At 39.4% G+C, this 23,303-nt stretch overlaps 1 protein-coding gene across 1 annotated transcript in view; it reads left to right on the forward strand.

The window, feature by feature from the left end:
• The window catches only part of OAF (out at first homolog), a 329,886-nt gene that overhangs the window by 199,998 nt on the left and 106,585 nt on the right, over positions 1-23,303 (forward strand). Inside the window, exons 6-7 of the mRNA XM_044079473.1 lie at positions 10,793-10,932; positions 11,262-11,398. Of these exons, the coding sequence (XP_043935408.1) occupies positions 10,793-10,932; positions 11,262-11,398 (277 nt within the window). The remainder of the gene's footprint in view (positions 1-10,792; positions 10,933-11,261; positions 11,399-23,303) is intronic.

Consider the following 23,303-nt stretch of genomic DNA (forward strand, 5'->3'; position numbering starts at 1 on the left):
GTAAGGATTTCCAGTCCGAAGGACCAATCTGTCAAAGGAAAAAACTTCAAAGACCAATACATGTAAGGTTCAGATAAGGCACATTTAATAACTTGCTGCAAGGAGACAAAAACATGCAAATACAGGATTTTGCCTAACTCCTAACAGGAAGTATGCTATTCTTATACTGTTCTACAAGACATTGCCTTCTATGGTTGACTTAATCAAAACACAACTTTCAGTCTTGTTCTACAGCAGATGTTACTCAGATTTTCTGCTGACATGACTGGATTTATGAAAAACATTTTGAGAAAAACAACCTGGCCTTGGTGGGCTCTAGCCCGTTACAAGCTTCTGTTGTGTAGTTCTATTACATGTTACATTTCAAGGTACTTTTCTAGCTTAGGCACAAGCAAATGCTAATTGCAGTTCATATTTTCAAGCAATCTTTGTTCTGATTATCTATAGCTTCTGCAGCTGTGTATTTTCTCACAGCACAAGCGGAACTCCTTGTCTAAATCTCATAACATTAATACAAGTGATACATCTATTCATTATTTTCCTGACGCAAGCAGAAATTATCTGCTTCCCTGTAAATTTCCAAAGCATAAGCAGAGATTATAGCTGTGCATATTTCATGACAATACAAGGTTAGAAAGCTTCTGCAATTTGTACAGATTTTATGCAGTGTGAAATAGAATAAATGTGTTAACCCTTTCCAAGCCGTAAATGCACTAAGCATATTACATACATACACTAATACATATTTTTCTGACAACTGTCATTAAAGTCTAGCAAGTCCAGCTTGTACACTATACCTCCCAACCTCTTAGAGCAAGAAATCTGGACAAAGCCATAAATAGGGTGACAAAGGCACAAAAATAGGGACAATTTTTAAATATTGCTGTTACAAACTTAAATTAACATGGATTTTCTGAAGGGTATGAAGTTTGAAACTCAAATGTCTATCATTTTCTTACTTCAGTCCTCAATTTCCCAGTAATTTGCCAGAAAACCAAACTTTTATGAGGAACAGACCAAAAATATGAAGCAACAATCTGATAATTCTGTGAAAATCTGTACAGTTGAGATATGTTGTACACAGAATAAGTTAATACACAGAATAAGTTAATACACTCACAAGTTATGACTTAAATCTGTACAGTTGAGATATGTTGTACACAGAATAAGTTAATACACAGAATAAGTTAATACACTCACAAGTTATGACTTTTAACCTTCTCTTACCCATGGTTTGGTTGCTTTCCTGTTGAAGCAATCAGCAATTTGGTTGATTTGCCATTGTATAAATAGTTGCTATCATTACCTGCAAGGGAGCAAAGCCTTTTGGCCAGTATCCTGTTCCAGCTTCTCCTTAACCATGCCAGCAGAGATGAATGTACTTCAGATTCATTTAAGATGGTGGGTTTAAGTAAGCCCTGCAGTAAGTGTTTGAGTGGTTTGATTTTCTACATCTGTGTGTTAACATCATTTAGAGAGCCAATGACAGCACCCAACTTAGTCATCCACAAACCTGGTCAGCTACAGGCCCTTTGTCTTTGGCATCTACTTCTCAGAGGTTCAGGCAAACGGCAGGAGTCCCAGGACAGATACCTGGGGAGCACTACTAGTGACGGGTCTGCTGTCGGAGGTGGTGGCACCTGTTTTGACCTTGTGGGTCCTATCGGTGAGCCAGTTGGCCACACACCTGACAAGATAGGGATTTACAGCAAGTTGTGTTAGCTTTTTAATAATGCCCGAGTGGGGATTTTGTAAAAGGCCTTGTCCAAGTCTAGGTAAGCTGTATGTACTGACTTCCCTCATCCAGGGCCTTGGTGAACATCTGAAACGTCAGCCAGGTTCAAAAGGCAAGATCTGCCCTTAATGAATCTGAATTGGGTGGGGTCAAGTGCTTGGAGTTTGCTTATGTCCTTGTTTTGAGATCCAAAATATGCTCCCTGGCTTTACAGATCAGACTTGTCAAGCTAATGGGGCAATAGTTTCTCGGGTCAGTAGTGGCACCACCTTTGTGCAAGGGGATAACAGTGGCAGTTCTCCACTCTGCTGGAATGAAGCCTGTAATTAGGCTGTGGTTGAATAGAGTGCTGAATGGTGAAGCTTGTTATTTCTGGAGATGATTATAGAATACAGCCTGGGTTACTATCAGGTCCCATGGAAGCTGTGTTCTTTGCCTTGGATAGGGCTTTTAGCACTTGTCTGACCTCACATCTCTGTAGATCAAGTATCCAGGATGTTAAATGGGCCTTTCTAGGGGATAGGGGGTGAAGTTTGCACTGAACCCAAGTCAAACAGTATCAGTGTAAGTGGTACCATTAAGAACCAATTCGGAACAGACCTGGGTTTTGCCATGGAGGTTCTTGATGTACCTAAAGGACCGGTTTCCCTTGGTTTCAGAGGCTAGTTTCAACTCATAATTGGTGTTGAAGTTTTCACTGGTGATCTAATTTGCTTGTTGAGGCTGAGGAGGGAGTTTTTCTAATTTGGAATTTATTCCTTTTTACCCTTGGACAATTTCTTCCTATTGTAAAGCCTGTTGATAGAGGATGTCCACCAGATAGGTTTGTCTTTCCTTGAGTAGCAGGTTTTAATTCTGTTGAGTATGCCTGAGTCCATACAGTTGTACAGGTGATTGTGCAGGAATAGTTCACCCAGTCTATGGTGAGGTAGTTGAAGTCACCAAGGTTCAGGGTGTTGGGGGTACCTTGATGGGAGTCAAGTAGGTCCAGGTAGTGAAGTGGGCATCCTGAGTCATGGAGAGGGGTCTATAGCTGGCTATAACTTGGATGGGTGTCTTGCTTAACTGTCAATTGCACCTGGAGTAATTCCAGTGCATCATCCTGGCAAACCAGTCTGGAGGTGGTGCCTGTCCTTAATTAAGATGGAGACTCCACTGCCGTTAGTCTTTCTGACATAATTTTGGATCAGAAAGTGTAGAATGAGGTATAGCCTGGTAAGGCAGCGGTGCTCTACACAGCCCTGAACCAAGTTTCCATGACCACACAGAAATCGTCCTTTTTCCAGTGTGAGGAAAGCCTCCAGTGAGTGAATTTTCAGGTTAAGGCTCCTAGTGCTAAGCAGCATGACCTTCAGTTTGCTTTTTGATTGATCTTTTATGTTGGAAGATTTGTCTTTGGGACATGGCCTAAAAAAGGCACAATGGGGGAGGCAAGAACCTTGGCCAAGATCCAGAACCCTAGGGGTGACAGGTGGAGGCTATCTCTGACAAAGCATTGAGGCCTGTCAACCATGTCTCCCAGGCAGACAGGTACTGGATCTCCTTGGAAAGACACCAGAAACTAAGCCAATTGTTGAAGTAAATTATTTTTTGTTGGTATTGTAGTATAATTCTTGGTGAACATAGGATGCTGCTAAGGGCTACAGTCATACCTGCCTGGGACACATACTCAGAGCTCAATCTTGGCTCTCCATATAGTCCAGGGAGGTACATCTCAAGTCATTCGCACCAACATGGACAGTGATGGAGTCCTACTTGTATCTGTTGTGGAGAGACTTAAGTACATGCGTGATGTTGCAAATTCTGGCACCAGACAGACAATTGACCATGACCTTCTCCTTGTTTAGCCTGGTGAGGGGGGCATTGGTGTGTCTCACAATTGAGTTACCAGTGACTAGTGTGTTTGGTTTATTATGTCTTGTGGGCTGTAATGGCTTATTGTTTTGCCTTATGGACTGTGTTGTGAGACATTGGTATGTTGTCTGCGGTGTGTGTGGTGTGTGTTTTTTGGAGGTCTCTGCTGTTTAGGCAAGTTTTTGAGGATCTCTGCATAGGTGGGTGTGTTGTGCTTGACTGTGTGATGTGGGTGGTGTGGTGTCTGTGCTGGCAATCTCCTCTTTGTCAGGTGTACTGACTGGCGCAAGAGCACATGGATTCCAGGTTACTGATGTAAATGCATTTCTTGCAAGTAGAAGAATTATGTGCTAGGAGAAGAGGATGGTCTGTGAACATGAGGCAGTTGCTACACTGTCTCAGTATGCCCATGTCAACTAGGTTGGCAGGAGAAACTGATTGGAATTGTCCAGACATAGTGTTCTGAATTCTTGGCGAACTTATGGAGAGCAGGATTTGATGAGGGTTTTTCCACAAAAGTGTAGACCACAAAAACCCTAAATGTAAAATAACTGGCCTGAAGCACAAGTGCCAAAACCAACACTGAGGTGCATAGACCAGCAGACAAATTTAATCAGGCTACTAACAAGCAGTTATAAATACATAATAAGAGCCCTTGAACACTTAAGAGCACACTGAACAGCAAAATAAGGTAATAAAGTAGGTAGAACATAGCTACAGTAAGAGCAGCTGAATAAAGTATAATTTTAAGAGAGCAAGATTGAGACTACGAGGTTTGTCCTTCCCAAATGAGATCACTGTACTCTGTTGAGTGAGCAAATAAGATGGCTCCAGGAGGAGTGTCCAAACACAAATATACAGCAGGGGTGGGCAGTTCCAAAGCCACCAAGTTTAACACTAACACTACAACAGCACTAGTGAGGGAGGGTGGAAAACACTGGAGAGAGAGAGAGAGAGACACTATTAAATTAACATTCAATGAAACAAGTAAATAAAATGCAGTACAGTTTTGTTGACCATCAATACACGTGCAAGAAAACTATACTTAAATCAGCTTGTATGCCCAAATGATTGCAAATTGGTCACAGCCAGCCAAATGGCTCAGATACTGAGTACAGGTAAGTACACAAAAATCCGACTATAGCAGCACTATAAGACGAGGAATAAACCATCCAGGCCAACAGTTAACACAGAACTTCAAAGAAGATGACCCCCACTGAAACCAGATGGCTTACACGTCATGTTGAATTAGCCTTACCAGACTAACTGCAGAGAGAGAGAGACCACAATATTCAATTAATTCAATGAAACATATTTAACGGAGGCAATGAAAGTGCAAAATAAGTATACTTAAATTGCCTTGTACATCCAGATGATTGCAAATTGGTCACAGCCAGCCAAACAGCTCTGATACTGAGCACAGATAAATACACAAAAATCAGGTTATACCAGTACTATAAGACGAGGGATAAACCCTTCAGGATAGGCTAGCCTATGGTCCTCTGAGATAGCACCTCAGTAAGTAAAGGGGACAAAAGCGGTAAAAGCAGCCATTGCTGTCTTACCTTTCTTACCACCTTTATTAACTTGAAATACCCTGCCTTGAGCAGCCAACCCACTGCCTCCACTCCTCTTAAACTAACCATGTACCCTTTCACAGATCTCATTACCTTGGCTTTTTTCCTAGTGTCAGAGAAATTGCCACGTAACCATAACAAAGGCTTTACAGATATTAAATGACACCATACTTCTCAACCTTTTAGAGCAAGAAATCTGGAATAAAGCCTTTAATGCGCGGGGGGGGGGGGCAGAAATGGGGACAACTTTTAAGTATTGTTCCTAGAAATTTAGGAAACAGAATAACATGTTTTGCATTAGCATGAATTTTCTAAAGGTTATGAAGTCTAAAACTCATTTTTCTGGTATTTTCCAACTTCAGTGATTTGCCAGAAAACCATAATTTTTGAGACAGACCAAAAATGAGATAAAATCAGGACAGTTGAGAGGTATGAATGACACTATTTTCAACTCTGCCTGCTTTTTCTCTTCTGTCTTAAGAAAGCTTGTTAAGTGATGCTCATAATCTTGATATTTGCTGACACTTGGCTTGGAATAAAGTTTTAACCTCATCACTGGTGCTCACTCAGATCTTTGCAGTTTACCTTTAAAATAGAGAATGAAGGGTCGGCAAAAATGGGAATGTTTAATGTCATTTGGCTGATTTCCATATTGCCGACCTCCAAATCTTTAGTGTGCTGTACAGCGAATACCACTCTGCATTCGCAAATGTGTTGATGTAACGAACAGGCATGGCAGTACTGTTCGGATTGGGAAATTAATCCTTTTCCTCACTGTAGTGCAATCTCGGAGTTGGAATATAAAGTTTGCAGGGGGTGTGTGGGGGGTGTAGGGGGCTTGCCCCCCTGCAAATACGCGAGTTGCAGCTTTGTGCAATACTGAACTGTGCATGTTTGTACTGCTGAAAAGTGTTTGTACTGCTGAAAAGCAAGCGGGTGAAGAAGGATGTCGAATAATACCTACTTCGCATTCGTCGGTATGACATTCGACATACTAACCTAATTAATATGCAGAACATCGCTCATGTGAGTTGAACTGAACGCATTACATTCTTAATTTCGACCTTTTCATTATAAACCATCTTTGCACCTACTTTGATAAGGAATATGTCTGTAAATGATTGCATTGCACAACCCAGTATGCATTCTTTCCATGACTACAGTTCATCTTCCATAATGCCATTGAATTGGGCTGTCATTCTTTCAGTAACTGGTTGCACACAGTTGTCTTTTAGTTTGCTACTGGAGTTTTTACCTGATTTTCTGCCACATGTTCTTGTATATCCTGTCTTAAAGTTTAGGCTGTCTTGTAATCAAACAAGTGTATGAAGTCACTGCCTTTTGCTATGCGCAACATAGTCCGTTTTTTCCCTGGTGAAAAAAGAAAATGACTGAGATGTGACTTAACTGTTATATTCAGTAGAATGCTAAGCCGCAATGAGATATTCTGGACAGTGATTGGTATAAGACACTTGAGGTTTGTCCTTATGTATGATGATACTTTAGCTCTATGCAGGAATCATGCACAGAATTAAATGTTCTTGTAAAACACTGCAAATCTAATGATATGGATGAAAGATGAGTATGTGGTTTAGATCCGTAGTAAATGCAGACTGCTGGAGAAAATGTCCGTGCTATTTTTGGTGAGACATCTGCAGACACGAAAATTATAGTAGCATTTGCTCTAAGATGTTTTTTTTTTCTTTGAAAATAGCTGAGATGATTACTTTCCATTTTGTGAAGTTGAGTTTCAGATGTAATGGATGGAAAACTGTCGTCCTGTACAGATTATAAATGTTTCTCCCTCCATTAGTGTTTTCCTTTGATACATAGTGCTGGTTTGTCGAAGTGCTGCTGTGAACAAAGAAATTGAATTCCATAAAGAATGTGAATTCCACCTTAGAGTATTATCACTGTTGGGTTCTTCCTTGTAGTTCTGACATCAATCATGTGGTTTAAGCGAGTTCTGTATTTTCAGCGAGAGTTTGTGCAGCTTCTGTAGAGATTCGGTTACTTTGTGGCTGTTGCTTGCAGAAGGGTTAAATGGTGTTTAGTTTAGTACAGATTTCATTAAATGATGAATCTATACACAGTTAAAGTACATATTATTTAAATGTGAGAATTTATTAGGCTTATCTCATCTAATTGTTAGTACTTGTGTTTGGCTAATGTGGTTTGTCATGCTTTTTGCTCTGAGTTGCTGCAGTTGATGTCACTGTTTCTGCTGTTATTTTATGTGTTCTTATATTAGAAGGTCCAGATTTAGGATTCAGTTCATAGTTTTTTCTGGGTGTATTTGACAACACTGTTTCACTTTTGGTTACTGCAGAGCACCGTGCATGTTGTACTTTACCAGCCACTGTTGCACTCTGCATGTGTATAAAGTTACTGAGCATGTGCAGGGACGGTGCCATTTTGTACAGTCGACCTATTCTAACAGTAACTGCTAGTATAAAGGAGCAAGTAACTAAGCCCATAGATGTAGCCTCACTTCGGTGAATCACTTCAAGCTCCAGCTCCCTTCTAGGTGCAAAATAAAACTAAAACATGCAGATTTGGTGATCTGCGAGATGAGTTGATAAAGGACAAACTTGTGTGCGTTGTTAATAATGATGCTCTGGGAAAAATGTTGCTTCAAGATTAGTGATTTAATATTGAGCATAGCCATAGAGAGTTGTCAACTGTATACAGAAAAGCATACACATATGCTTATGAGTGAGAAAAATGTGCTTGCAGTATCTAGCAGTGCAAATGTTGATAGCATGCATAAAACTAAGATGAAAAGTAAGTATAAATCTGAAAGGTTTAATGCCAACTATAAACCAATGAAATTAGCTGTCTGTACCAAACTTTGTCATAATTGTGGTAGAAACCATGAACCTGAAAGAGAAGTGCTTAGCTTTTGGTCCACAATGTCAAAAATGTAAAAAGTGGAATCTTTTCAAAAGGCTTTGTAAATCTACAGCAGAAAATACTTTTAATAAGAGAGAGCATCCAAAGAAGTAAGTAGATCAGATAGAAAGCTGTGAGCAAACTTTTATGTTAATGGTTTCTCTGCGATTGATGAAACAATGAATACCGTGAACTGTCAGCCAACTGCTAGTCTGGCAGCAAAAGTGAAATATTTTTTGCAGTTTGGATTAATGGAAAACCTATAGAGCTTAAAGTAGACACTGGGTCCAAGTGCAGTGTTATATCAGCACAAATGTTTGCCAAAGTAGAAGCTGGTGAGAAAGCTGATTCAGCAAAGTGTGCAAAACTAGCTGCTTATAGTGGTGAAGAGATGCAAACCGATGGAGCAGGAGTTCTCTCATGCCATTCTGCTGGGAACAGCTATGACTTGCAGTTTTACGTACTCAGTAAAGAAGTTCATACAAGTCTGAACAACCATGATAGTTTTACACAATATTTTTTGTGAATATGCTGATATTTTCAAAGACTAGATTGATAATTATCAGTCACATATTCCATGAAGTTAAACCATGAAAGTGTCAGGCCAGCCAAGAAGGTTCTGGTAGCAATGCAGAGCAAAGTTAAAGCTGAACTTGACAAAATGGTGAATTTAGGTGTAATTACTCCATTAAAAGAACCAACCAATGGGTGTCCACAGTGATCGTAGCTCATAAAAGCTCAGATGGCATTCGAGTATTGATCCCAGAGATTTAAACAAAGTGCTTAAACGTCCTCATCATGTGACGCGCACAGTAGAAGTAGTAGCTGCTCTTTGGACAAATGTCATTTTTTTCAGTCTTAGATGCAAAAAAATTAATTTTAGCAAATTTCACTGGATCACAAATCTTCGTTAACTACTTTTAGTACACCATTTGGTAGATACAGATTCTTGAGAATGCCATTTGGAATAAATTCAGCCAGTGAAGTATTTCAATGTGTGATGGAACAAATTTTTTTCAGGTTATCCATGTGCTGTCATAGTAGACCTTATTGTAGGGGGCAATGGTGAAGACTAACCTTGATAGAAACCTTAAAGTTCTAGACCATGAAACTTAAAGAAGTTACTTATGTGGGTCATTTGTTTACTAGTTGTGGCATATATCCAGATCAGTCTAAACAAACAGCAATTCTTGAGATGCCAGTTCCTGAAAAATGTCACATCTTTGCAATGGTTTCTAAGTATGGTCAACTATTTAGGAAACTTCATTCCAGACCTGAGTAAACTTTCAGCACCATTACCAGAGTTGACACACACAAATGTAAACTGGCCTTGGTTGGAAGACCACCAAAGAGCATTTTATCTGAAAATGAAAATTGCCAGTCCACCCACATTGAGATGATATGTTCACAAACCTGTAACTCTTTCATGTTATACTTCAAAGTATGTTCTTGGTGCAGCATGTCTTCAAGAAGGCATACCAGTAGCCTGTGCATCAATAACTTTAACCCAAACTGAAATGCAGTATGCACAAATTGAGAGAGCATTTGTCAGTAGTGTTCGCATGTTCGAAGTTCAATGATTTTATTTGTGGCAAACCTATTCAAATTGACTGATCACCAACATCTAGTGACAATTCTGAAAAAGCCAATACATTCAGCCCCAGCACATTTACAACACATTAAAATTGTAAAAAGTACAATTTCAATATTGTTTATACAAAAGGCAAATATCTTTACCTTGCAAATGCTTTGGAGTACCTGGACAAACAGAACAGCATGATAATGAGATGGGTACTGATTCTACCAAAAGAAGGGCAAGAGGTATAGTATTTTGGCCTCCTATGTCAAAAGATCAAGGAAACTCTAGCATGTTTTTATTTGCAGTAGTACTAAACTGCACCAACAAAAAGAACCACTTCAGCTAAGCCAGCTTCCTGAAATACCATGGTGAACGGTTGCTACTGATATTTTTGAATGGAATGGTCAGCATTACTTAGTGTTAGTAGACTCTTATTTGAATTGGTGTGAAACTGACCTTCTTCCTAACTTAACATTAGCACTGTCATCACAAAATTGGAGACTTTTTTTTCTGTCCATGGTAATCCGCATAAAGTTGCATCTGACAGTGGTACACGGTTCACAAGTCGGCACTTCAAAACATTTGCTGAGGCTTGGGACTTTATCCATGTTAATAGCCCTGATAACTCACAGTCCAGTGGATTAGTTGAGTGTGCAGTTCAAAGTGTGAAATGTTTGTTAAAGAAATCCAAGAGAGATGGCACCAGTATTTTTCTTAATCTACTCAATATCAGAAACATTCTCCAAGATAACTTCCTTGGTTCACCTGCTCAGAGATTGATGTCTAGACAGACGAGAACAACCTTACCGATCAGTAAACAACTATTGATTGTAAATGCTAAGAACAGAGTGATCAAGACCCAAATTTTGAAAATGGCAGTCAAAAATGGCAGTCACACAAGTTGTACTACAATAAATCTAGTAAACCTTGTACACCTTTTGAGAAGGAGAGATCATAAGGATGCAAACATCCAAAGAATATGACCAAGTGAGCATTCACAAATATTTGTGAAGGACCAAGATCATACATCATTCCATCAGAATGAATGGAATTTAGACGTAACCGAAAACACAAATTACCTATCACCGAACCTATAATGCAGCCTGTGCCAATGACTCTTGTCCTTTGAATGTATCCACACTTGTTCCTGAACAGTTTGAGGGCAGCATGCCTTCTGTGTCTTCCACTCATGTAAACAGTTCAGAATTCTCTTCAGATATTCACGTATCAAGCAGTTCCCCAAGGAAAGTGTCTCCTGTGAAGTCTCAGCAGAACTTCTATGTATCCAGGACCAGGTGAGTTTGTAGGCCGAATCCAACATATTTGAAGGCTTGGACTTGAGATCAGTGTGTTGTTCAAATAGCATTGATATGCTAATCATGGGAAAATTTCTTCTTTTATTAAGAGGGAAGATTTCTATGTATGTTGTACTTTACCAGCCACCATAGTACTCTGTATGTGTACAAAGTTACTGAACATGTGCAGGGACAGTGCCATTTTGTAGTCAGCCAGAGTGAATGGCAGTTATGAATGCAGATGCACATGCGAGTGTGTTTGATGTAGTGAGTGAATCGTTTAGCTTAAATACATGTTCTAATTACAGTTCCTGACAATGTTTATGTAGAATAAATGTCATGAACTCGTACACCGCTTCATTATCTCTTGAATGCATGAGACAAGTGACAGTTATAATATACCAGATGAGAGAGCTTTGCATCCTTGTGTCCATTGCTGGTACTGTGATGGTGTTTACTAAAAACTGTAAGTATTCAACAAAAGATAATTAGCAGAAATAAATGAAGTTTCATACCTTTATTTGGGTCTGTGCACTTTTAAACTCTGCATTCAGTTGCCTTAACACCCAGGGTAATGATTCTAATTGTTTGAATTTTAGCTGCTTTACTTTTGTATTCAATAAAAGAGCACAGTGTTTCATAACTGACCTGCTGATTCACACCTTTCTGTTTACTGTACGTACAGTCACTCCTCTTAGAAAGACCTTGTTTTTTTTCTCCAGTCCCTTTGCCTTCGGAAAGGCTTCACTTTCTCCTGGTTGTCCTACACTGAATAATTGTAGGACAGTCTACTCTCTTGGAATAGGTGGATAATGATCTGGGAACAGCTCAGACAAATTTGGTTTGACTAGCCGCTTGGGCACTAGAGGTCTAGTTATGAGTGGGACAGGAATGATGAGGCTGTTCCTACTGACTACTTTCAGGGGGGTGCACATGTACTGGGCACACTTCAAATAGAGTGGTATGCATCACTAACTGAAGTGGGGGCCCACTCCTGCTAATCTCATTACATGCTGACTCTGCATGTGCCACCAGACTTGCACAGTGGAAATGGGTAGGGCTTCACAAGAAACCCTTTGGTGTTTGAGAATGGAAGACTGCACCAGCTTTGGTGTTCAACTCCCACTCCAGAAGGAACAAGTGCTACAATAGGGCTCCACTCTCAGGAGTATGAGTGTGCATGGTAAGAAGTAAAGGGGGTGCAGGTTTAATGATCACTAAGAAGTCATGAGCAAAAAGATAGGCTACTCTAAATTATATTCATGAATGTGCAGCTCTGAAATCACTGTTCACAGGGGATAGCTGCCAGCGGGATTTCTGATGTAATTCGGGCATCTGTGGCTTTCTTTGGGGGGGTGTTATTTCTCTATGACTCCCCATCTGTAGTGTGTATAAGTTGGGGGGTGTTGGGGTGCAGCCCCCAAAAAGGAAGGGGTGCAAGAGGGGCTTGTGTCCTGCAAAAAAGTTCCTTTAAATGTTTTGTCATCTCCTTTTATTCCCACCCCATGTAATTTGTAAAAGATTCATAATGCACAATGTAGCCAATTCAACCAGTTAAATATCTCAAACCAAGCTTGAGATTTGTGCAAGGTAGGATTGACTGTGCGTGGAGTGGGGGGGGGGGCTGTTTTGAGTTGCACTTTCTCAAGGCTGATTGCATTGCCATTGTCTGGCCCATCATATTCTGTACACCTTTTCATGTTAGACCCACTAAGTTACATTCTGCACACCTTTTTATTTTACAGTGCACTAAGTTCACATAGCAATTCCTTTTACAGTCTGCCATGTTAAACTTGCAGTTTTAATCTCGGTACTTCCTGTACAGCACACTTCTGAATGACCCCACAGCTTTATCCCCTTCAAGAATGGCATTGCTAGCCACAGCATGTTATAAAAAAAAATAAATTGTTAAATATACAGGGTTTTTATTTCTGATCTATTGACTCAATATGGAGGTATTCTAGGTCGTTAGTGCATTTTGCACACTGAGCAAAAGTTCATAATGGCACTCCCAACGTAAACCAGGTATAATGTAAAATGTTAGACTATGAACACCTGTACACATACTGATATGGTCTCTGTCTGAAGAGACCTAATCTCTGCCCTTTTTGTGTGACTTCATTATAAAAACCTAAAAAGCAAAATAAGCCACTGGGCCATCAGGCTGATGAAATGCTCAAACTGTTTATTAAAATAACAATAAAATAAGTAAGTGCTTTCGGGTTTTAACCCTTCATCAGACAACACATCATACAATAAAGCTCACTTTTAAAGAAAGACAATAGTCAGCAACATTTCAATATAGAACCCTCGCCTCTTTAGGGCAGGTTTAATGGGAATAATTCCATTCAAACCAGGAACTCTGTCAGCTCTTAATTCAGTAATCCATTTTGTATCATTGTTCTCAGTCAAGTTTATCTGACAACCTATTATGTCCAACATTCATTCTAATATGTTGATATAAGGCATTATGAACATTGCCCAATGTATTGCTGACAGGTGTTTTAAAATCCTGTCTTTTAACCATCAATTTGTCTTGCCCATATAGAATGAATTGCTATCTTTGCACTGAGCCAGATATACAACACCACGTTTGACGATCAGCATAGTGTGTTAAAGAATAACATTTACCTGTAATGTGATGGATAAATAACCTTTCGTGATGTATGTACATTTCCTTACAATGTCTGCATGGATAGGTACCCTGCCATTGAAATGGCATTCTTTTAGTTATGTTCTGTTCATTGCATTATAGGTCCTTCAGATTTTTATTATGCTTAAAACTAAAAGGTTTCATTCCAATTATATTTTTGAGCTTCTCATCCGTCGTTAAAATTGTCCAATTCTGTTGTATAATGTCACACACACTCCCCCTATATTATATTTCAAGGCCACTTGTAACTTTTCTTTCTTAACATTCCTAGTTAGCTTCTGTCGTTCATTCACTGCCATTCTGATTGCAGAAAACCATGGTCTGGCCTCCCAACATCATATCGTTACTACTGGCTTCGACTACACATTGTACAACCTTGTTCTACACATTGTGGCTTCGACTACACATTGTACAACCTTGTTCTACACATTGTACAACCTTGTTCTTATAAATTAAGTTCCAAAGGGGCTTCCAAGGTAGAGCGAGACCACATTTTGCACTTAGAAGGGAGTTTGAGCTGATTCACCGAAGTGAGGCTACATCTATGGGCTTGGTTACTGTCCCTTTATTTTATACCAGCAATGTTGATAAGGTTATAAAAATTTTAAGAAACCATTGGCCCCTTTTGCTAACAGATGGGGAAGATTAAAAATTTGGTTTGGGAGATGCCTCATTTTCTGTTCAAGAACCCGTAGTTCTTTGAGAAGGATGCTCTCTTATCCTGATAGAAATGTAGATGCAGTGAGACTGTAGGGTTGGGAACATACCCATGCTGTAAATGCAGCTATTGTGACTATATCTGTGGCAGTGGTATAGTCATTCATCCAGACACCCATCAGAAGTTTAGTTTCAAGGTTAGAGCAGATTATGGTACTAAAAATTTTGTGTATTTGGCACAATTTAAATACTGCCATCCTTTCTAATATAGGTAAAACTTATTCAATATTGAGAGTGTGGATTAGAGAGCATGTTTATTGCATGCGTGTAGGGAACAACACCAATGCTCACATGTTTTGGTAAGAGGTTGTATGCATGAATTTTATTTTAGATCATAGCGATTGTAGATGAGAGCATTAGGTTGGGTGGTCTTTAGAATAGGACGGAGAGGAGTGAGCTGCACTGGATATTGAAATTTAGATCTGATAAAGGTTTCATCTTAAATCAAATGGTTTCTGTTAAGTCAGTCTTGAAATCAAGAGGGCTTCCTAAGTGGTTTTACTTTTATGGAATTTGATATTTAGATTTATGTATTTTTAATTTTTGGACTATTTGTTTTAAATATACATACATGTACACACACACACACACACAATTTTTTACAGTTGTTCCATATCTTTTTACATTTTTGATATATATATATATATATATATATATATATATATATATATATATATATATATACGTGTATACCTTTAAGGCAGTTGAGTTGTAATGTAGCTATGTGTAGGTTAGCATGCTTTGCACTTTGTTTCGTGAAGAGAATGCATTGGGTCAATGGGTGGACTAACGCAAGTTTTTAAAATTTTATTAACTGAATTCTTTTTAATTGAGTCATTATGTTATAATATGTAAACATTGTGTGTATAAATAAATCCTGTTTTATTTGCTTTTGTGTGATCTGAGGAAGTGACCTATGTGGCTGAGAGAGCGCATACCTATTTCCATAAACCGGAGTGTATTTATTGCAACAAAGTGCTATTTCACAACTTTTGGCAATGTATTTTTGTTTGCTTCCATAAGGCACCCCATTCTCCACTTCAGGTGCCATAAAATTAAATAAAAAAAAATACAAATGTAGTGTGTGGTGGGCAGTGTTTACTTTTAACATAGCTCACCAATCTGTCAGGTTTCCTGGCAATAAAGGTGAAATAACACATGGTAGTGTTTCATATTGCAGCTTTCAGGCACCACTCACTCCCCCCCCCCCTTGCCTTCATAAATAGACTACCCCTGATAGCTACAGGGCATCCCACCCCAACATCAGTCACCATAAAATTAAAAAGTTAAACATTCTACTGTGGACAATGTCCACAGATCTGTCTAGTTTCCTGTCCGGAATTAAAAAAAAAAAAAAAAAAAGAGAAAACAAATCTGAACACCATCCCAGAAGCATTAGTTCCCAGTATTCTCTAATCATATAACTAGAGATGCCAGGAAAATTATGCAATCTGTCGTTAACAAGTGATTGCAGGCTAACTACCCACATCCTGCTACTGTTTGCAGGTGAGAACTTAGGCTTGTATATAGCATGACCTCTCACTTCCTGGTTATATTTCTCATTGATTTTAAGCTATACAGTACTGTACTGGCCAAATAAATATCTCAACAGATCTATTTCATGAGTGATTAAACCCCTTGATTTCAATTTTAAAATTAAAAAAAAAACTGCAGTTAGCAGGTTTTGTTTCTGGCATAATGGTTAAGATGTTAACCTTGAACAAAGGTATAGGGTTTGATTTTTCACCTTTGGAAGTTATGGCTACCTTAAAAAGCCCCTTGGGGTCGTTAGCTTAGTAATTATATAAACCATTGCTGAATCTTGATGTATACATATTTAATCATTTTTCCCCCTTTGGATTAGCAGCACAGCATAGAGTCCCCATAAAATGCCTTTTTATCTCTCTAAATATGGACCCAAGATGAATCATATTCTTTTTCTGCTCCCACAATCTGGTCTGTACTTCCTGTGCAAGACAAAAATGGCTATCACATTATTGCAATTCAGAACAGCCTCCAACTGTAACCAGGTTTACCTTCCAAGCCTCTGCTAGCTTTCACTACCAGCGCTACAGCCATTAAGCAATGCTAATCTCAATAGCCTGTGTCAGTGTCTGTCACGACAAAAAAAAAAAAAAAAGAGCTGTTAATTTTTTTTTATTTTAACTTTTGGTAAGTAGATCATAATGAAGCCACCTCAATAAAAAATTACCAAAGCCAGTGGCAACGGGAAAAAAACTTTTGATCTGCTTTATTTAAAAAAATACTTCCATTTTATTCAAGTTTTAGGACCACATAATTCATCTTTCTAGAGAGAAAAAGGATGGAGGAGATGAATTATGAGGTACTAAGAGCTGTGAAATGTATTACAGTGGTATGAGACAGAGAAACTGTACTATACTGGAATGTACACATCAAAGAACTTGGATGGTGACTTTGTACTTATTGGGTTGGTCACATTCAGTGTTTGTATTTCGTAATCTGGACACAGCACCACATGGACATTTTTCAAACTGTCCTCAGGAGAATTGTATGGTTATGTTATTTGCTCAAAGTCATGCAGTTAGGTAAAGGCAGGCTGAGGAATCGTATACTGGTCCCCAGGAAGCACCTCATTAACTGCACCATACATTAAGCAAGCAGTTCTACCAGACACTGTGTGTGCTGTTGTGGAAATAATACACTCCCAGGGGTGTTCTGAGGCTAGACACTGTAGGCAGAGGGCCTCTACACCTGTGGAAAGGCATTATTTCCAAAAAAGGCACACCCTGGAGTCCATTAATTAGTCTTAAAGCATGGCTATCTGATCATTTTTTTTATTGCTATGTCTTTTTTATGTTTTTGAATAACATAGTTTCTCTGCCTAATGTTTCAAACTTACTATATAGTATGCAATTGTTTTTGGAGGAATTATTTTATATCCAAATACAAGTAACTCTGTTACCTGATTGTTTCCAGCCCCCTCATAAGAGCAACTAACAGGGTCTCTACCCGCTTTGCTTCCCACCCTGCCCCCTTTTCCCTCCTGCCCCCAGTGGTCCCACCTTTATTACACTCACAAACCCCTCCCATCTTTCCAATAACCAACCACAGCGTTAACCCTACACTACCTCCTCCATCTTCCCACTACTATCACACCTCCTCAACTAACATGTACAAGCATACCTTACCTATGCTCACTGTATGCACTCTCCTTGCATATCTTACATCCTACCAAAGCTCCATCATTCCCCCACTCAACCACTACCACTGTAATGCTACTCACACCACCACTCATGTTTCACCCTCACTCCGCTCCCCTCCCACCAATTCAAGAACCCTCCCTATGGACCCCCACATATTCTACCCAACTATATTACTCAAACATAAAGAATCCCTGCAACTTAACATAGTAACCCTCCCACCATACCTATTACCCACAGAACGCAATCATAAAGTTTCCCTTATAAACAAACACATTCAAAAACTGAGAAAACTAATAACCTCATGCATATCAAAACTAGCCCTAAGTGGAGACATCCACCCCAACCCTGGCCCTACCATCTCCAACCCCAGTCCTCATAATCAGACTAGAAACCACAACTTCTCCCATATTACAGCCAATAGAAAGCCAAGTGACTTCCTTCTACTAAGCCAAAATATTAGAAGTATATCCAACGAAGTCCATGAACTCCATGCCACCGTAGACTTGTACTCCCCAGATATAGTCATCCTGACAGAAACCTGGCTAAAATCTCACATTACCAGTGAGCAAATACTCCCTACCAGTTACGGCATACGAAGAGTAGACTGGCTAAACAAGAAAGGAGGCGGTGTAGCTATAATATTTAAACAGCATCTAAACATCCAGATCTTAAAATCATCAGCTCCACAAATAGGCAATGAAGAAATAATATATACCAACCTCAAAATAAACCAAAACAAAACTATCAACATAATTGGATGCTACTTCCCACCTGGCCAAAACATCCCTCCACTAGAAAACCTCATCAGCTGGTCTACCCATAATCTCCCCAAGAAACTATCATTTTAGGTGATTTCAATATTGACTGGCAATTCTGTTCTGGCAACCATCCAACCCATCATATGAACCTTCATGGCTTCACCCAACTAGTCCAGTCGCTAACCAGGATAAATAAAAACTCTAGCAAGCACACTACCCTGGACTGGATACTAGTCAGTAAGAGCCCCTAGTCATATATAACAGGCTGCTTATCAGATAACCTCAGTGATCACTCCCCAACATTCCTATTCAAAAAATACCTATACCAAGCTAAACCTGTCATCTACCATCAAATACGTAAAAAAACTAAACTTTAACCCACTCACATTAATCTCATCCCTCAAAGAATGTAACTGGCATCCTCTAAAGTACCTCAGTCTTGTTGACGCAGTTGAATTTTTTAGTACTACCTTCCGGAGCATCCTTAGTTATCATGCCCCCATAAGACTTTCCAGAACTAAAGCACAACCCTCCCCATGGCTACAGAAAATGAAAAACGGGGATAAAGCCTGGAAGCACTGGTGCAAAACCAAAACCCCCTCAACTAAACAGAAATTCTTAGAACTACGCAATAGTCAAAAAGCTAATAAAACAAGACAAATTCCAATACTAACAGTCTGCCCTAGACTCCCCCAAACAATTCTGGTCCTCCATAAACTCCATCCTCCACCCAGGTAAAGTCAGTACCCCTCCTCCTAACATCCCTCACTCTTCAGAAAATATTGCTACCTCATTCAACACACACTTCGCACAAACCATACTATCACTAGCTAAACACAACCCCCCTCCCCTACAACCCACACCTTCAACTAGTAATCTCCCCACTGCCTTCTCTTTTTCTCCTGTACCTACCTCCAACATAAAATAAACCTCTTAACTAAACTTAAGCCCACCAAATTAGCAGCAGACAGCCCACCAAATTAGCAGCAGACAACCTCCCAAGTGAATACCTACAAATCGCAGCTGATGCTCTGGCCTACCCAGTATCCATCTTGATTAACCGATCTCTGTCAGAAAGTTACGTTCCCACACTGTGGAAAGTATCACATATAATTCCCCTCCACAAAGGTGGACCCTCCACAGAACTGACCAATTACCGCCCCATTGCTATTCTCTCTCCACTCTCCAAAATACTAGAGAGATGCATACACTCTCAGGTCTCGGACTACCCCCTTACTAACAACCTCCTTTCCAATACTCAGCAAGGTTTCTGACCAAACCATAGCACCACCACTGCCTTACTCTCCTTTTACTAACACTATCCTTCAGCATAAAAACAATGGCTGTCTCTCCTCTGCTACTTTCTTCTGCAACTTTCCTAGACCTATCTAAAACATTTGACATGGTCCCACACAAACAACTCATCTCTGTCCTTAATAACCTATCCTTCTCTCAGTCACCAACTGGTTTCAGAGTTACCTGTCTGACCACCAACAATCCGTTGTATGGACGATATTTTCATAGCTTGGAAAAGAGATTGACAGTTCGTGGATTACATGAACAGTATATGTCCCTATTTTAAATTTACTCATGTTTTTGATAATGCTGTTATTGATTATTTAGATGTAACCATTAACAGAGATCTCCAGCTCAATAGATTTGTTTCCAAGGTATTCTGTAAACCCACTTATTCGTACTGTTTCTTGAGGTTTAACCGTCAACACCCTTGTCATATTAAAAGGAACCTTGTTAGAGGGCAGATGATAAGGGGAGCAAGAATGTGTTCCATTTTGAATAATTTCAAAGTGGAATTGGGAAACCTTGTTGATATGTTTAAGGCACGGGGGTACCCAGAATCACTAACCCATGAATTGGGTTTGGAGACACTAGAAGGATGGGGTACTAAGTTTATTCCCCTACTAGGTACTTCGGACAACCACTTCTTAATGCACACTGGGAACAGACATGAGAACGACCTTCAAGACAGTACAATTCCAATGAATTTTAGGCATTCCATGGTGACGCAATTTGGCCCATTTGGTTTAAAAGTTATGAAGATTTTTAGAGAAAAATTGGACAATTCTGGGTATTAATAATGAACTTTTAGAGAAGTCTCATCCAACATTTACCCACAAGATGGGTAACAACATCAAATACCTCTTGGAACACCCCTTAAAAAAGTGTCGGAAAAAAGTACAAGACCATGTGGGATGTGTGCACAATGTGTTTACATACTGAGATCAGGTAGTAAGGATAGGTGAACCATTGAAAGAGACTAGATTGGCAGCGGATAATTGTGGAAGCAAAGGGTTGGTGTACATTGGCTTATGTGAAGGATGTAATGGATTTTGCATTGGGAAAACTGAGAGGGTTCTTAGAAGAAGGATATACGAACACTTGTATGCTATAAGAACTGCCAAAGTTAGTAACGCTTTGTATAAACACACATTAACTTGCCCGTCATTTACTGCATATAGAGTTGGGATTTTAGAAATAGTGGAGAAAAATGCCAGAGGGGGTAATTGGCATAATAAAATTGAGGAATGTGAACTGCAATGGCAATTACGTTTAAATGCATGTGAATTGCCTGGGATTAATGAGTTGGCTTCTATAAAGCCCATTTTAGTTGCCAGAGCGGAAGTCTTATGAGACAATATCACATTCTTAAAAAGTTTGTAAGCATGTTACTTGAATTTTATGTTAGTGTAATTTCACTTTAAAAATTCATGAATTGCCTAATTACAAAGGGTATATAAAGGTGCTTAATGAACTTGAATATGTATTTGATAAAGTCTGCATGCTGGCAGATGAAAGTGCTTATACTTGAGTTTACTTTGGTTAATAAAGACTTACCAACTGGTTTTGAAACTCTTTCAGAGGGAATACAGCTCCATTCAGTGGATTTTTGTTTTTTTTGCTTATGAGTTTTCTTATCCGCTGACACATCTCCCCAACTACCTGTCTCCATAGGGGTTCCCCAAGGATCCATCCTTGGACCCCTACTCTTCTCTGTTTTCACCAATAATCTAGCCTCTGCCACCAAACATGACACACTCATACAATACGCAGATGATTCAACCATCATCTGCTCATCCCAGTCCCTACCCAAACTGCAAAAAGTCACACAGGAAGATTTTTCCTCTGTTGAATCTGATGCCCAATTAATACTCAACCCAAACAAAACTAAACTACTCATCTTCCAACCCACCAAACATACTCAAAACAACTCTCACTTTAACATCACAGCAAAAGACAACACCACTAGATACCCAACTGAACGCACCAAATTGCTAGGAGTGGAAATACACAATAAACTAAAATTTGACATTCACATATCCATGACCATAAAAAAAGTCCACAAAAAACTAGGAGCATTATTCAGAAATAAGCAAGTTCTCACCAAAGCAGCAAAGATTTCAATAGCAAATTCCCACTTTATTTCCACCCTACTTTATGCCTCTCCAATATATACCAACCTAAGGCAATGCGATCTAAACAAGCTAGAGACCTGCTACAACAAAATTGCCAAATTCGCCACAGGGGCATCCTACCATAGTCACCACTGTCTCTCACTTGCTGAACTGGACTGGCTTGAACTCCCTCACCTCCTTCAGTGGTATCAACTCTCACTCGCCCACAAACTAGTAAACCATCCACTAAATGTCCCATCCCTCCAGAATCTACTCCAACCCTATCGCACCACCAGACCACTAAGATCCAGCAACAAAAATCACTTGCAAATCACTAAAGCCAATAACTCTGCTGGTGAAGCAGTATTCTCTTGCACCATAGCCAAATTATGGAACTCCCTCCCACCCATAATTACCGCCATACCATCATGCACCCACTTCAAAACTTTATTAAAAGTGCACCTAAAAACATGCTGGCTATGCCCTTGCAACTCCCACTCTAATATCACCCACCCCATCCAACCACTACCTTTCTTTCCACTCTACTAACTACCTTGATTATAGCAAGCTCAGATACTCATGAGCCTAGTACTTATTATACAGCAGGAACTTCTTACTGTAACATTTGTTAATGTCTGTTATGTACTTCACAGATAAAGATTCTAGTTGCCTAATGATGTACTATGTTCTTCATCTGTAAATATGTTGTAAGTAACTGCTATGTTAAATTGTTAATCGCTATGTAATCCAATGTAACTACTGTCTGTTTATTTTAACTGTGGAGCTTTTCTCCCTGGGCATCCACTGAAAATGGACTTGCGTGCAATCGGACACTCCTGGTCAACAAATGTAAATAAAGTAACACACGTTTTTCACACACTAACAGATGCACCCCCTAACACACGCACCCTTTACTACCCATGAATTTGCTATTCAGTGCTACTCTTAGTCCATTTCTTGGTAAATTATGGAAGATTAACGTGATGCAATAATTCCAGGCTAACAAATGTAATTAGTTCTACTTTAGCAGATCTTTTATTTTAGACTACTTTCAACAGGTAGAAGTGTGTGTGTGTGTGTGTGTGTGTGTGTGTGTGTGTGTGTGTGTGTGTGTGTGTGTGTGTGTGTGTGTGTGTGTGTGTGTGTGTGTGTCGCTGTCTCTCTCATATACACACACACTTACACATAGGCATGCATGTTTTTTTTTTTTTTTTTTTTAATTTAACTTTTTCACTCGCACTCATTAAATATCACAAAACTGTTTCGCAAATGTAAAAGAATGGCAAACCTTTTTTGTAATGTCTGATATTCACATCAGCTTAATATGCTGCCATGATGTGGAGTACTACTTTCTCAGTGGGCATTGCCTGTATATTGACAACCCTGCTGGAGAACGTTTGTTCGTTCTCCAGTGAGGTGGATGATGTACAACTGCCCGACTGTTGTATTGTTGACCTTTACATTTACTGATGTGATTTGCAGTGAACATCATTTGTTTACTTAATCATTTACTGAACATCATGTGTTTACGTAATGATTCACTAAACTGAGTTGATATTTTGTGTGTAGATGTGAGCAGTCCTGAGATTAATGTATGCCTTCTGGGGTTTATTCATGGGGGTGAAGCCAGAGTTACTCAACACAACCA

The sequence above is a fragment of the Protopterus annectens genome, chromosome 8.part0, assembly GCF_019279795.1.
Source record: "Protopterus annectens isolate FY-2018-M chromosome 8.part0, PAN1.0, whole genome shotgun sequence".
Lineage (NCBI taxonomy): Eukaryota > Metazoa > Chordata > Ceratodontiformes > Protopteridae > Protopterus > Protopterus annectens.